Source organism: Oreochromis niloticus, linkage group LG9 (genome assembly GCF_001858045.2).
Source record: "Oreochromis niloticus isolate F11D_XX linkage group LG9, O_niloticus_UMD_NMBU, whole genome shotgun sequence".
Taxonomy (NCBI): Eukaryota; Metazoa; Chordata; class Actinopteri; order Cichliformes; family Cichlidae; genus Oreochromis; species Oreochromis niloticus.
In genome coordinates this window covers 9,550,352-9,565,767 of record NC_031974.2, presented here as the reverse complement: position 1 = coordinate 9,565,767, position 15,416 = coordinate 9,550,352, and the positions used below count along the sequence as shown (strand labels likewise).

Genomic DNA, 15,416 nt, shown 5'->3' with positions numbered 1-15,416 from the left:
CTGAAATTATTCATGAAGCAATTAGTCGTAGCGGTACGGCTTGAAGCAAATATAATTGGACAGCAATTATGGATCGGATTCTTCTTTGCTAGACCTTGCTGTAAGAGAGGTCTGGCTTGCACGGCTAGAACATTCTGTCATTCCTCTCCAAATGTGAGCAGCAGCATCAGCTGTAGGATACCTTCACTGCACTACATTGATAGTGGGTGTGCCGAGAGAATAATTCGTGCTACGCTGATGCCAATTATCTTTTCAGTAAGAAGTTTAAGACAAAAAAGATCCTAGAATAGACGATAAATAAAAAATGTACTAAAACAGACTTAGCTATATCATTACACTGACTATCAATGTAGTGCATGAGCACACGAAGCGCTCTGTTTCAGTGGGCACAGTGCGCTGCTTACACATTCAGGGTTATGGTTCAAGTCTCATTAGTCCTGCCCGTTCGAAATCGCGTGCACACATCGAAGTGCAAGTTGAACACGCTGCTCCACTTCCTAGAAAATGAGCTACTGTTAAGATAAAATAAGAATCCATCCTAAATATATTTTTTTGCTGCTAAAAGTGCATGAAATGCTGAGTGACAGTCAAGTGGCATATAAATAAGCTGTCCAGTCGGAGTTGTTACTTAATGAAAGGTATGGCTACCGCTGCGGCTCTGTGGGAGTACGCTTTGCCTACACAGATTTTGACACTTGAATGGAGAAGTGACGCAATGTGTGGAAAGAAGAGAAGCCGAGTGTCGGGCTGTGGCTGTGCAGTGGACGTGTCCGTCTGAGTGGAGCCACTGCAATATGTGCATGTCTCCACCTTCTAGCAACTATATATATATATTTTTTGGTTTTAAATACAAATTCAGTTTTATTTAAATACAGGCAATTCACAACAGCAGCTGCTTTAAGTGGCTTCACGTTGCAGGGTAAATAACAAGGAGTTGGTGACAGTGAGAAGGAAGAACTCCCTTTTAACAGGAAGAGACCTCGTGTTCAACTAAACTCAGGGAGGGGCAGCCACCTGCTACAAGCATACAAAGCAAGCATTTCACTTTGTACCCTGAAACTATTGTACTTACATTGTTAACAGATATAACGTAGACAAGATTTAGACAAACTTCATAGAGCTCAATCTGTAGCTAAAGGTGGCACTAAAAACCATCTAATTACAGAGGAAAACAGTACATAGAGACGAAAACAATGCAAAGTAGACTCCCACCTTAAAATACTCCGCCTTTACAGCAGGCATAAAACAAGTGTCTGCTACAAAAAATGATTTGGGTCCACTCTAACCTGTACCATTTAGCGTCACAGACCTATTTGCCATTTCTGATCATGTTAATCCGATTATTTGACAGATCATATGACTTAGTGTTTGGTTAGTTGCACTAAGAAACCATCCAAGAAAGATGCACACCAGTTTTGATGGATAAATGTTGAGTATTTCCTTTGCATATTAACTGGAGCTAGTGCCAGTAGCTGTATCCGTACAGTCTGTGAATGCACCTTGCTAACCAACAGTATTAACTGATAACTTCGCAGTTCTCCTTCTCTTCTAGCTCTAAGTGTGGTCATTAATAGGTTTTTGCCTATAAACCCGTCCTCCCTGCTGTTAAAGCTGTCTATAGTACAGTCAAAACTCCAAGAATACTAAAGCATTATTGTCTATTTAATTTGACAATAATGGGTAGGATTTAGCTGCCTTGCTTTTCCGTGTCAGTCAGCAACACATGTTATAAGTAGCTGTGGTTTGATTCCTGGTTCCACCAGTCTGCAGATCCTTGGGCAACAAACCAAATCTCAAATGGACCCCAATGCATCCATCAGTGTGTGAGTGTGCATTTATATTTGATAGGTACAAAGTGTTTAAAGGCACAGAATAAAGCACTGTATGGGTGATTGTGGCTTCGAGTAAAAGGGATTTCAATGCTTGAGAAAAGCACTGTATAAATACCAGTTGATTCTTTCATTCTTGAACAAAAACGCTCCTCAATCTGTGCTTTCAGCTTCCTGAAAGTGAGGATTTTTTGCTTTTGGAATTTAAGGAAAATGTTTTTTTTTCTCTTTACTATAGAATTTTAAAAAAATAAATAGTCTGTAATTGAAATAATCTTTATTTAGTATTTTATTATGTCTTGTTAAAAAAAAAAATACATATAAGAGTTTGTTTTAAAAGATGGTTCATACTTGTTTCTCTCCCTGGAGTGCATTAAAGGATGTTTTGAATCGCTTTACTTTTAAAACCACCAGGGCGTTATGCTTCATTGTTATGTAACTGTGAAACAATGTGTACATTCATGTGTTTGATCCATGGAATCGGTGCTGTATGTGCATGCATACAGTTGAGTGGCGTTACCTGACAGACGTCGGAGCGGATGCCAGTCTTCCAGAAGCCCTGACTGCTGAGCTCCACTGTCACCTCTCGGCGCATCGTGTTCTTCTGACGGATCTTCTGAAGAGCTTCCTGCCAAACAACCAGCCAGTCAATTATTGATCCACTGGAGCACAGCCTACGGGGACAGCTCCTATCCTCAAAACCTCACCCCACCCTCGCTCCCTCCTTTCTTTGACTCTTGCTTTTCCAACAGATAGGCTAGCACATGCAATAATCTGAAACCTCCATGGCAGGATACACATATAGTATAGCAGCAGACAGCAGCAAGAGGAGAAGTGACAGCTTTGCTGGTTGTAGCTAATTGAGGCGCTGCCATAGGTCAGCATGGCTGTGGGGAGTGGTGGTTGTGGTGCTCCTGGGTGTAAGAAAGCTGATGATGAGGCTTCAGTCGCTGCAACCAAGAGCTGAGGCACCTGCCTGCCCATTAGGCCCACCACACCAGAGCCTAGAGGTACCTCCATCAGCAACACCAGGAATCATTACAGACACACAAACAGACAAACACGTCAGCCCTACAGCAGATTCAGCAGAGGAAAAGGCGAGTTTGAGTCTGAGATAAGAGGGTCCTACAAATAACAACCAAGATGGAAGATGTATTGACAGACAGCACCTCCTAAATGTGCGTGCGCATGCATGTGTTTCATTCAGCGGAGACGCTATCGACTCTGTCTGAGTTAGCCGTGATCTGCCTAAAATGGAACGCCAGGAATTTTCGACTCGCAGAGGAAATAAGAACAACAAAGGCATGAATAAATAATGCCATCCTACTTTGAACTGTGCATCAAAGTGAACACCGTCGCCCACGCGCACGCGTGCATGTGCAACCACACACACACACACACACAAACAGACACACACACTTTCCATGGACAGCCAACCACTGTATATGGAAAGCAGTAATCACAGAGAAGTGCGAATGATATGTAAATACTTCATTTTTGCAGGGCTCTACCAGGTCAGGGAATGAACGAGAAGCACAAAAAGTAAATAATTAACCAGTGTGGGAAGGAGATGAGACATAACTTTCTGCTGGTCAAAGAGACGAGTCATGGCACATTTGACTTTTATCATCATACTCTTCTGCTGTGAAGAGTGTTTGTGTTTTTGGAGCAGGCTGAGGTCAAACACCAAAGACACTGTCTGAAATTCAATGACTGTGGAAGGCAAGTGCACATCCGTGGCATGTGTGCACCATTTACTTCAGCTTTTGCTGGTTCATTTAGGGCCCTGTTGCTTATTCCTACCATATTGTTTCCAGAACAAAGCAGGAAGATTAAAGCCTTTGCAATTTTAGGTCATCCAGCATATGATTTGCTAGAGCTGATGCCCTAATTTCCATAAGATGTGGAGGAAATGCAGATATGAATACCAGTGATTCTTTATTAAACTTTGCTGTGCTACCTTCTTCAGCCAAAGTCCAGACCACTACAGTAATTACTACATGTTTATGTTCTTGTTGTGTTCCACATGTGGGTATGTGGAGCAAGAAGCCAGATGAGGGGAGGGAAGCAGCAAGACTTCCCAATACAGAACAGAGCACAACAGATACTACTGAGTCAAAAATAACACGACCAGCAGTAGCAAAGGCCAAGGGTGGGTTGCAAGCTGGCTTGCAGAGACGACATAATGCTACGGCAATGAGATCAGCTGATGTGCCACCATCACAGGCTGAATTTTGCGGTCTAACCTAATATTACGTTCGATGATTGGTGCCTGTTCTTCTGGGTAAAATCTCTGTTTCTACAGAGGTTCAGTGTACTTAACCCATAATCCAAATAATCCAAACAAGATATAATCTAAAGGGTGATTTACTATCTGAAACTGTGTGTTTAGAGCAGTCTGATGCTTGAGCTTCTGGCTCACAGGGATTACTTTGACATACACTGACCTCTTTATTTGAAACCTTAGTCATGTTTAATTTTAGCATCCACCAATGTAGCTATATATATATATATATATATATATATATATATATATATATATATATATATATATATATATATATATATATACACACACACACACATATATAGGACAGAAAATAAGGCAAAAACATAGCAGGTCCATTTAGAGAACCAAAACAATAAAGTAAAGAGAGCCGCAGTCTGAAAACTGGGTAGAGAGATCCTTAAGAGCACATCCCTGTCGGTGCTGGAACGTACTGAGGAAAGAGAGCGTTAAGTTCTTGTGTGGCCGAGCTGAAGCTCAGACTCGAAACCAACAGAAAAATCTGTGGAATGAGTTTAAGATAGCTTTGCGAAGATGCTGCAAAAGAAGAATCGGAGCAAATCCCCAAATCCACATACGCCGAGCTGATAGAGAAGACTCGAAGCTGAATCCACTGTCAAAGCACTGACTCGGGGCTGAATACTTATTCAAATTAGAGATATGAGATAATAAAGTAGCACAGTTCTGTATTTCATTTTCTTTCATTTCTAATACAGAGACAAATAACATCTTATAACACACTTCACCTACTCGCTCTATGTTGGGAAGAATTTTAACCAAAAACTTTATTTATATTGCAAATAATCACTGCAAAAAATATGACAGCATTGTTGTGTGAATGGTTTTGAGGACCAGTCAGTGGTTTGGCTAAGGGGATGCCACAAAGTCCATCTGGGCAACACAGTCAGCCTGCATGTCTGTCAATGCCAAATCATCTACACACACACACACGCACACACACCCCTCTCTGTGCTCTCAGCATGAGATGCAGAGGGGGCGCAGAGGCGTAAGCCTGGGTGTGAAGGCCAGTTTTTGCCACACCTCTGCTCTCCCCGGAGCTCTGCGGACTTCAGAGGGAGTGCGGAAGTATCAAAGGGCCCGTCTGAGGCGCACAACACTGCTGCGAACACCTCTGACAGTGTGCTTCTTAAAATGCCTATCAGATGAGCAGACATTTAGTCTGTCAGTGAAAGACCATTTACAGAGGAAGCTTCAGTGTTCCCTCGGGCATTAAGTAAATAGCGGTGCCACACTGCCACTGCAGTGAGGAGACACTGACATGGCTAATGCTGCTGGAGGAGCATGATGGATCCAGTGTTTGGGTTCACTAATTGCTCCAGTGCAGGTTGACAGTGGGACTGTCAGGGCCTGTTAGCCGGGGAGCTTTGCCGAGCTACCTGGGAAACGAGCTAATTGAGCTCCGAGTTCTCGCTCATTATTGGTCCAGAGTGTATCAAACAGTCCAAAGGAGGAGGCTGGATCCGCAGCACACTCAAAGAATTAGAGAGAGGAGAAGCTGTGTCTGCTGTAGAGAAGTTGTGGGAAGGATGCAGTGCGGCAAGGTGCTTGTTCTTGGCTTGCCCAGGCCACACACACACCTACACAAACACACATACAGCACTGCCACCCCGTGAATCCCCGTGGCTACACGGTTATTACTTCACTAAACCTAAACCTTTTCCACTCCTGCTCCCAGGTGGAGGTTTGACCTTCACAGTCAACTCGAGAGCGCAGTTACAGGCGTTTTATTTTGAGCAGTAAAAATCAACTAAATTATGCATTAAAGGGTGGCGTCGCATTTTTCACATCTGTCATAAAACAATATTCAGGTGCACCGATAATACCTCGACTCGTGAGACTCAGACTGCAGAAAAGTTGAATTTTAGCCCAGAACACAGGAAGTGCATTAGGATGGGACGCTTTAATGGTCTGTATGCACAGAAGGCATGCTAGAGCCCAGGTGATCTGGTCACCTGACTGAATTAAATAAAACAAATGTGAGTCGTCAAAATAAAGAGAACGGAGTTAAAACAGATAAAGTGGAAGAGAAGGTGCGAAGAGTGAGAAAAGTAGTAATACGCCAAAAATCTTTTAATGTTTTAATGTCGCTCCGTTCTTCAGTGCACCATCGTTCAACAGTGCAAAACTTTAGCAACATAAGAGAAACTGTCAGTAAAAAAGAAAAAGGTTGTTATTGGCCGAAATAATAGTTTAACAAGAAAAAAATGACTAAATATCCTCGCGTTGGCTGGACAATTGGACTGTTTAATCAGCGGTAAAGTTACGCTTTAAGTAAAACCAACCACTTTAAGTCTGATATTCACACACAAAAAAATAACATGATTTGAAAAACTCCAGGTATTAATGTGTAGAAAATTACCTCTGCTGCGAAAAAGCATTAAATGCAACAAAGTGTGGCTACGTTTTCTTAACAACAACAAAAAAAAAACGAACAAAAGAATCAAATATTGCTGCCTTTGTAAGTTTTGAACATGTCACTTTTGTTGAGTGAAATAGCATCCTTGTTACCGCAATAACGCCGAGTACTGGTGGGGAGTTTCCGATAAGCAGCTTTTGAATCAGTGCGCACAGCAGGAATAATAGCAATGGTAATAGTTTTGTTGTTGTAATTAATATCTGCGAATCTCTTACTTCTGCAGAGAGAGTAAGAGCTCCAGTGTTGCAGCAGCACCTTTCATATCTCCAGGACATGCGCTTCCACTGAAAGCGCGTTCTCCTGATAAATTATGAGTGTGAGAAAGGAAACAAAGAAATACATATCAAAGGCGGTTTTGTTTTCTTTCACCCACCTCTCTCTGTGTCATCTTCTGCTTGTCGATCTGCCTGACCTTGGGGCTGTTGGCCAGCAGGTGGCGTAGTTTCACGTAGCTCTTCCACAGCTTCTGATACCTGCGGACGGTAAATAAGGAGGTGACATGCTGACAAGTCCAGCCTCTCTCTTTCTCTCTCTGTTTCCACCCTTTGCAACAACACATCAATATTTCATTTGCAGCTTGCCTGATATTAAACATAATTTAACAGCAGCCTGCAGCCACTGTTGCATCAGCTGCTTGTGTGTGAGGGGCAGTGGACACAGAAGAGTCAGTGTTTCAGATGTCCACTGTTTGAGCTGTGGGCAGAAGTACACACACACACACACACACACACACACACACACAGACTCACGATTTTCAGTTCACGTCGTAAAAAAGAACGAAAGAAAAAAAGGGAACAGACGTGACACTGACTCGAGTTATCTCGCAACCTCATTCTCATTTTCTATAAAACTCTATTGTCTTTGCTCTCATTTGCATCTGAAAAGAGGCACGGAGTTATCGGCAAGGTGACATGTAGCCATGATACTAGCCACCTCCCCCCCCTCTCTCTCGCCTTCTCTCTCCCTCTCTTTTCAATCAGACCCCCTGATTGATGCACCAAGGGCCGAGTGTGACCGTTCTGCTCCCATTCAGGAGACTTTCTCCTCATTTACCCAGACTTATTCAATTATGATTGGTGGGATGGAGGGGCTTGGGGGACAGGATGGCGCGCTGACAGGGAGAGTGGCATAAAATGACAGAAGGAGTGAGGGAGAGAGAGGAGGAAGGAAGTAAGGGTGGAGGATGAGCAGGGAGGTGGTGGTGATGGGGTGGGGGGTATACTGTGGAACAGAAGAATTATAGAGCTTTAATAGCGGGGACTTCATTAGAGACTGAGACGAGGGAATGAGACGGCTTTACCGCCCCGATTATCAGCTCACCAGCACCTCCGCACAGAAGCGGCCCCGCTCGGACGAGAGACGGAGAGGAAGAAAGGGAGAGCGAGACGGAGAGAGAGAGTCTATCCAGCCTGGGAGGCCCCCTCGTCCCCAATCCGCTCCAATGACCTTTCCACAGATCTGCTGTGTGCTCTCAGGGTAGCGCTGCCGCAGCTCTCGCCATTCCCTGCACATGCTTTCATTAGCATATGCTGCCTCTTTCTTTCTCTTCAACCGCCCCCTCCCCTTCCTCCCCCATCTCCAGCCCTTTTCAAATGTAGACCACTGCTGGCTTCATCTATCTGTTACAGTAATGGCGCTTTGGCATTCAAACACAGCTTTCTGGCTTCAAAATCCAGTGTGGAAAAATCTGGGAAGTGCAGTGCAAAAGGTGTTCCAAAGCAGCAGTGAAAAGTGACTTTTATGTTTACATTGCTCTTTCATATACCCACTACAATGATGGAATACAATACTTGTAATATTGGTCTAATACCACTGTCTCTTTATCTGGGTGCTGCGTGGTGGAGCAGCTGTCCACACCCCTTTTACAGAGGCTCAGAGAGGGACGACTGTCTCTTCTGGATTGTGAAAACGCTCCAGAGCGCTTTAAGGTGCAGATAAGACAACGATAGGGACGCATTGATCAGATATTAGTCTGATCCTTACTCAATAAACCATCAACACAAACTGATCCATTTAACTGTGTTTGCCTCTCTGTTTGCAGGACTGCAGCAGCCAGTAGGAGCGCTATCGTAGGAGGAAGTTAGCAGCAAAGCAGCAGCAGTTTGGAGGGATTTTACACCTGATACACCAACAGTTTTTATTCATACGTTTGTTTGTTTTTTTTTAACTGTTTTCAAGAAGTTTGACATGACAGAAAGGCTGAGATGAGACAAAGCTTTATTCAGTGAGGAGGACTTTGAATAGGGTAGAAGTTAGAGGGACACTTGGCTAGGGGTGCACAGATGATAACTAAACAGTTGTCAAGTTTATTATATTACTTCACATGCTGACGTTCGTGTGTGTGGTGATGGAGAAAATGGAGAAACTAGCATGACTACAGCTTACAGCTGGATGCAGCAGCTTTATGATTCTCACACTGATGCTTTGGATGGAGCTCGATCTTGTCGAACATATAGAGAATGACACTCTGTCTCTTACTGTGAGGATTATAGCATATTATTATTTACACAGGTATCCAGGCTGGTCTGCAGGTTTTTATTTATGTTATCTGTTTGGTCATAATTTCTTATATTTCGGGAGTTCCACATCAGGTTATGGCGTAGAGTCAAGAACAGTTTCCGATTACGTTGTAACGTAGATTTCCTGCTGAAGTATAATTCAGGCATTAGTGACTTTTCCTTCTTTAGCCAAAGAACCTGCTATAAATGACTGCGCTAAACCAAAATAATCCAAATTCATAGAAAAATTAACAAAAATATTTGCAGAAACATGAAAACAATTTAACAATTAATTATTTTAGCCTGGTTTTCACATGCTGCATCACATTTCAACTTTTTCTTATCTTTTAAACCGATTGTCTTTTCGTGCTGTTCTGCCCGCACTTAACTCAGTCCGATTTTTATCCTCCATGCATCAGTAAGTCTACAAACTAACCCTGTCGCTGAAGAGCTTCTTTGAAAAGCAAGAAAGAGCCAAAGATGAGACACCAGAAGAGTCTCAGAGTGCCAACAAAAAGAAAGCTGCATTTAAAAGAAAAGATCAAGAATCTTACTGAAATCAATGGTTCATCGCAACAGGTGATTCAAATGCTCCACTCTGTAAAATAAGTGGCGACCAGCTAGTTAATGAAGCCATGAAACAAACTCAAGGCTCTCAATGCACGAAGCTCCTCTATGATTAAAAAATAATAAAAGTAGACAATTTGAATCCATTAAACATTGTAAATATGAAGACTTTTGATGGGGGAAAATGTAAGTTTTATATATTTGTGTTTAAAAAAGGTCATTTATTGTAAAGAAAGTGTACAAATTCCTTTATTTCTTCAAGTTTCTCTTGCTTTACTCTTTACATTGCACTCTTTGCCTTTTCAGACCAAAGACTTGACTCCGAGTCATCTGAGAAAAATGAGAAACCTTCAGCATTACAGGACCTGACAGCATCAAATCAACTTCATTTTGCTTTCCTCATCAAACACTGTGCACCATTTTATTTCCATTCTCCTTAAACGTTCGAAAAACCCATTTAAAAATAAAGACAGCCGCTTTTGCGTTCTGTGTAATGTAACTGCAGTGAGCTACACAGGCACGGAAAAGAAAAATGATGCATGGAAACACTGTGTCAGTAGAGTGTCACTGTCAGTGTCAGGAGAAAATGGCCCAATCACAGCTCGGTATGTAAATTATGCGCTCAGCTTCAGGCTCATGAGTGACAAGAGACTCTGCCACTCTGAAGCCATACATCAGCGAGGCATGAACGTGACGGCGTTCGGTTCAAACTCGAGCCACGCTGGCGGCGTTGTAGTTATTCAGCGAGACCGACATGAAAACCCGACAGCACGTTTGAGGGCTTTTCTGAAAGAGGGGTTTCGCCTCCTCTGCGCTTCCATCCTTCTGCATATTTTTTACCCCTTCTCCCCCTGTGTGTGTAGCTCCTGCTTTTCTATACATCTCCTGACCTCTGTCACGCCATCACTCCTGCCTCATTGGTCGAGCTGGGGGAAGCTCGAGTGGCAGCCCCCGAGCGCACGTGTGTCCAGCGGTCGGCGACGAGGGAAGACGACAACACAGCATCTTCAGTCTCCCGAGTTAATATATGCTGCTGCTGTGTCCAAGACTCCCTCTCTGTGGCATTGCTGCAGCCGCAATCAACACCGACTCCTGCCCTCGCTACACGCATCATTAGCAGTGGTAGGAAATCCTTTCCGCTGGTCTCTTACTACTCGTTTCTGCATCGGCTAATGATGTCCCAATCCATCCATAAATTTGTCGTTGTCTGCCGCTTTGAGAAGTTTGACATGGCAGCAGGGTGCACGGGGATGAAAGTGCTCAGTGGACAGACTGCTAAAACGTGGCAGCAGGGGAGAGGGGACATTAGTCAGAGGGAAGAAGCAAACTAGTTCTGCCTAAATGGATTCCCTAATGATCATCCTCTTGTTTGCATCTTCATCACCACCATTTTCCTCCCGCACCTCCCCCTGACTGTTAAGCTTTAAACCAGACATTTGAGTTAAAAAAGAAAGCCACAGGTTTAAATTTAGCATCAGAGTGCAGGAGTTGTGTGCCGACTTTTGATTAGCGATGTTGTCGCATCTCTTTGAATACCTCAGAGACTGCCGCTCACATGATCTAATACACTGCTTTTGTTAATTATGCAGCGGCACAGCACAGTATTCCCTACTGCAAGCCCTCCGGTGCGTGTATGTTGCATTACTATTCACGAGACATAAACCGCGCCAGCTCCTGCCGCGGAGGCACCCGGCGGAAACCTGGGACCCGTGACGACGCATGTAAAAATGTCACGCCGCTCGTTTTCTCTTCCTCTTCCTCCCCTTCAGCTAGCGCCCCTCCTCTTCGACATACGCCGCTCTCGTCTTTCCTTGACGTTCAACGCCGCCGGTTCTTCTCTCGGCACTGAACGAACGAGGAGCGGTGGGAACGAGGGGGCCGGTGAGCAGCGGGGGAAGATATTTATCTGTGCATGTCGGCGGTCTTACTGGGGGTCTCCAGCGTAGCTTAACTGCGCGGGCCGTATCCCAAAATGAACGATGATGGGGAAAGTGATGACGTCTGGGTTGAACTGCTCCCTGTCCAGTTGGTCGATGCGCACCGAGCTCGGTTTCTGCAGGGGGGGGAGAAAAAACAAAGAAGTCAGCACAGCGAGGAGAAACATATTTACATAGCTACCGGGCAACCATCAATCAGTCACCTGCTGCCAGCATATGAAATAAAAAATAATCCACCCAACAAGGGTCATCTGTCACAGGAGCATAATGAGATGAAGCCCAGATTGTGCTCGTAGCGTGAGCGCAACAATGATAAAGCGATGCTGGGGATGGCGAGCTAACTTCTGACGCTCTTATCGGGGAGGAGATTGACAGGCAACATGTCCTCGGCCGACTCCCAAATCACAGTTAGCCTGTCAGGCGTGGGGTGGGATCAGAGGAAGGGGCCGCGGCATAAGGCACGCTGATCTGCATGGCAGATGGCTGGAGGCCTGCGCTCACCTTGACATTAGCCGCGTCCGCCCGTCGCCGCCTGCATGCAAACTTTGATTAGAGAGCGAGAGGTCGGCAGGCAACTTTGATTGTGCCGTTAAAGCGACATAATCAGGTTTGATTGGCGTCGTGATTGCCCTGTTTACAATCCCAACAAATACACTGTAAATGCTAATTCACGGATCTTAGGCCATTTAGTGTCCTCAGCTCCTCCACCTATGCTTTAATGCACCGTAACAGATTGAAAGGTGATGGCGTCAGGGGAGCCTCGCGTGATTGGCATCGGATGCTTTCACTCGGAGCAGTATGTGACCTTGGTGTAACGCAGCAGGTGAGGGCTTTTCACAGAGCCAGAGTACGTACGGGCCGACCTACACCACTTCGCCCTGAAAGGACATTTTTATTGATTACGGAGCGCAGTATGGTTTACACTTAAATACCTGCAAGAAAACACTTGTGTTTGCTATCAATTATGTGACTGACGGAAATGAGAATGCCGCTGGATTGGTTTAATTAATCTATTGATAAAAATGCCTGGTTGCAGTGTATTTTTCCAACTTAATTGCAATGTTTGCTGCAGTTTAAACTGTGTGTATAATGAGCCACTTTATTGCCATCTGCTATTTGCTGTGCTTGTTCTCCACTGCATTTAGTAAACTTTCCTACTTCTACGTTTTTTATAATTGATTGAGCCATTTTGTTCTATTTAAGCATTTTTTAAGCTGCTTTTATTTCACTGAACACTTTGCTTTTATCATACTCCATTTTACTGCGCTGTTACTTTATTTTGGATTTAATAGAAACTTCCCACCTCAGATTTATCTGAAAGAAGTCCAGGGGAAAGATACACTTCCTTAAAGTAATTATGCATGACGACTTAAGCTAGATCGTTTCGGTTTTTCAGGATAAATATCTGATTATATGGCTCTGTGAATGTGGTCTTACAGCTCATTGGCTGCTACACTCATATAAGAGTATTTCAAAAATTCATACTGGGGAAAGCGAGAGAGAAACATCACAAATTTTGAGCATAACATTAACACAATCTTGCTCTTTCTAAAAAAGTTCAGGTGCCGCTGGCACACGGTGTCATTCCTGGGGAATATCACAGTGAAGTTTCTTTTTTCCTCCCATATTATACACTTAATATCTGCAAAATCATTCAGCAGATTTGGACTGTTTTAAAAGAAAAAAAAATGTTAGGTCCTTGTTTATGAGAAGCTGTAAATCAAATATCAGTCCCCTGCCTGCAAAAATGTGGTTTCTGCAGGCCTTTAAATTTGCTGTCAGAGATCAAATTTAAAGCATCCATCATTCTCTGTTAACCTGACACTGCTGAGAGTCCGTATTCATAGAGCCACAGTACCAGGTATTTACCCTAAAACATTCGAATGACCGAGTGCAAGTAGTTTTCGAGATAATGAAATTTAAAATGGCTCCTAAAAAGATGCGACCGCCATGCCTTGAAAAGCATTTTGGAGAAAACTAATAACAGCAGGGGCCTGAAATTGTGCGTATCAGGGAATTTTTTTAAAGATAAATCTGAGATGGGCAGGTGGGAGGCATTTCATAAACCGACATAATGTGTGTTTTGGCTGCTGTTACAAAACATCTGGGATAATAAGGCCTTCATTTTTTCTTTCCTCCCTCTCCTCCTTGGAACGAAGTCGCAGGCCTAAATTGACCCTTGCCAGGCCTCACAGTGGGAGATTATAAAGAAATAAATCCAGAAGGAACAGCCTGAAGAAAGCCCAAGTTTAAAAAACAGAGAGTATTATGAGTTCATATGTTTTGCCTGCTCAGCTGATCGGCCACATATGTTAACTAAACCAGAGTGCCAAGTTATCCATGGCTAAAGGTTAAACGTGATTGGATGTACCGCTGCTGGTAGAGCCGTCGTTATGTTATCTTTAACCTGGAAGTGGGAAATAAACACCCTGAGGTGAGTTCACGCCCGTCACCCACCGAGCACGTGCACAGCTGCTAGCGCTACACTGATTGAACTCGCATTCCCGACCAGTCGCAGCCGCCGGGCATGACAACTTTCCTGTTGGAAACCCTGCCCTGGACTCGGGGAACTTGTGATTGGCATGTTTAAAATATTAATTTTCTGGCATGTTTTACAGACAACACACAGGAGCGACAGTGATTTAATCAAAGCTTAAGGCGCTAGGCTTAGAGCTGTAAATATTTTAAAACCATGCTTGGTCAGAGAGAATGAAATGGCCGTAAACAGCCATCCAAACAATAACCAATATTGGAAAAAGCTTCCTGGGAGCGTCGTGATCCATTGCTTTGACCCTTGCCTCTGATAACTCTGTTTTCTTCAAAGAGGGTAAAGCTCCAGACACGACCTCTTTAATACACTTTGTTTGACTGGCGGTCTAATCTTTTAAGTTGAGCGCAGCAATGGAAGACCATTATACACCCACTGTATGGAAAGCCTGACAGCAACAATTCAGTTCTGCCAGGAACAGCAGTTGACTCAATAACTCACCCACACCAAAGGTTACACAATCATATTCACTGCTCATATGCAACATCCTTGCTAGCAAGGACATCTTCACCTTTACCCAGACACAATTTCTGTACCTCCTTCATAATGTGGGCCACACGAGAAGGTTAACCAACTTTGACTGTGACATAAAAACCTTCCTGCCGTAATAGTGCCGATGACAACAAATGCCCTGGGCATAAAAGGTGAGGCTGCTCGTGTCACAGGCTAACAGGAGCAGCCTCATTCCTGCAGTGTCTGCGGGGACACGCAAACGTCCTTGAAACGTCAGACAAAGCCACCTCGGTGTCGTAACAAAGAAGCCGAAGGCCTCACCATGCCCGGGTTGGTGACGATCATGCCCTTGCACTCCTCGGCGTACTTCTGCCACGCCAGCTCCTCCCACTGCAGCATATCTGCAATCTCCTCCTCGGGGACCAGGGGCTTGCTGCTGCGTAGTAGGTAGAGCAGCACCTGATGCATTGACAGGACCTCCTTCCCGCCATCTGAGACATTTCATAAACATAAAGAAGAAATAAATTAATAAAGCCACTTATGCATAGAAGCTGAAGACAGAGTTCACCAGATATTTATAGTTAATGGGAAAAAAAGAAAAATGTAAAAGCCTCACTGCAGTTATAGGAGGTTAACTATTTCTCCGAGCATCCATGTGTTATTGTATAAAAATCATGAATGCTGTTGGAGAATATTCTTTGTTTTATACAGGCATCTAACCCACCTCACCTCTGCCAACTCTAAGTTTCTCAGCCAATATTCAGCGAAAATATACTGTGAAAATGTCCCCGTGCATTACAATGGCACTGTTCAGGAAGTGCACAGGTGAGCAGGGGAGCTGATGCAAGGTCGGACAGCGC

At 44.0% G+C, this 15,416-nt stretch overlaps 1 protein-coding gene across 1 annotated transcript in view; it reads right to left on the bottom strand.

Moving 5' to 3' along the window:
* drosha (drosha ribonuclease III) overlaps positions 1-15,416 on the bottom strand; it is a 129,769-nt gene that overhangs the window by 92,476 nt on the left and 21,877 nt on the right. The window contains 4 exon segments of the mRNA XM_019362997.2: positions 2,350-2,457; positions 6,927-7,026; positions 11,547-11,671; positions 14,878-15,047. Coding sequence (XP_019218542.1) covers positions 2,350-2,457; positions 6,927-7,026; positions 11,547-11,671; positions 14,878-15,047 — 503 coding nt within the window.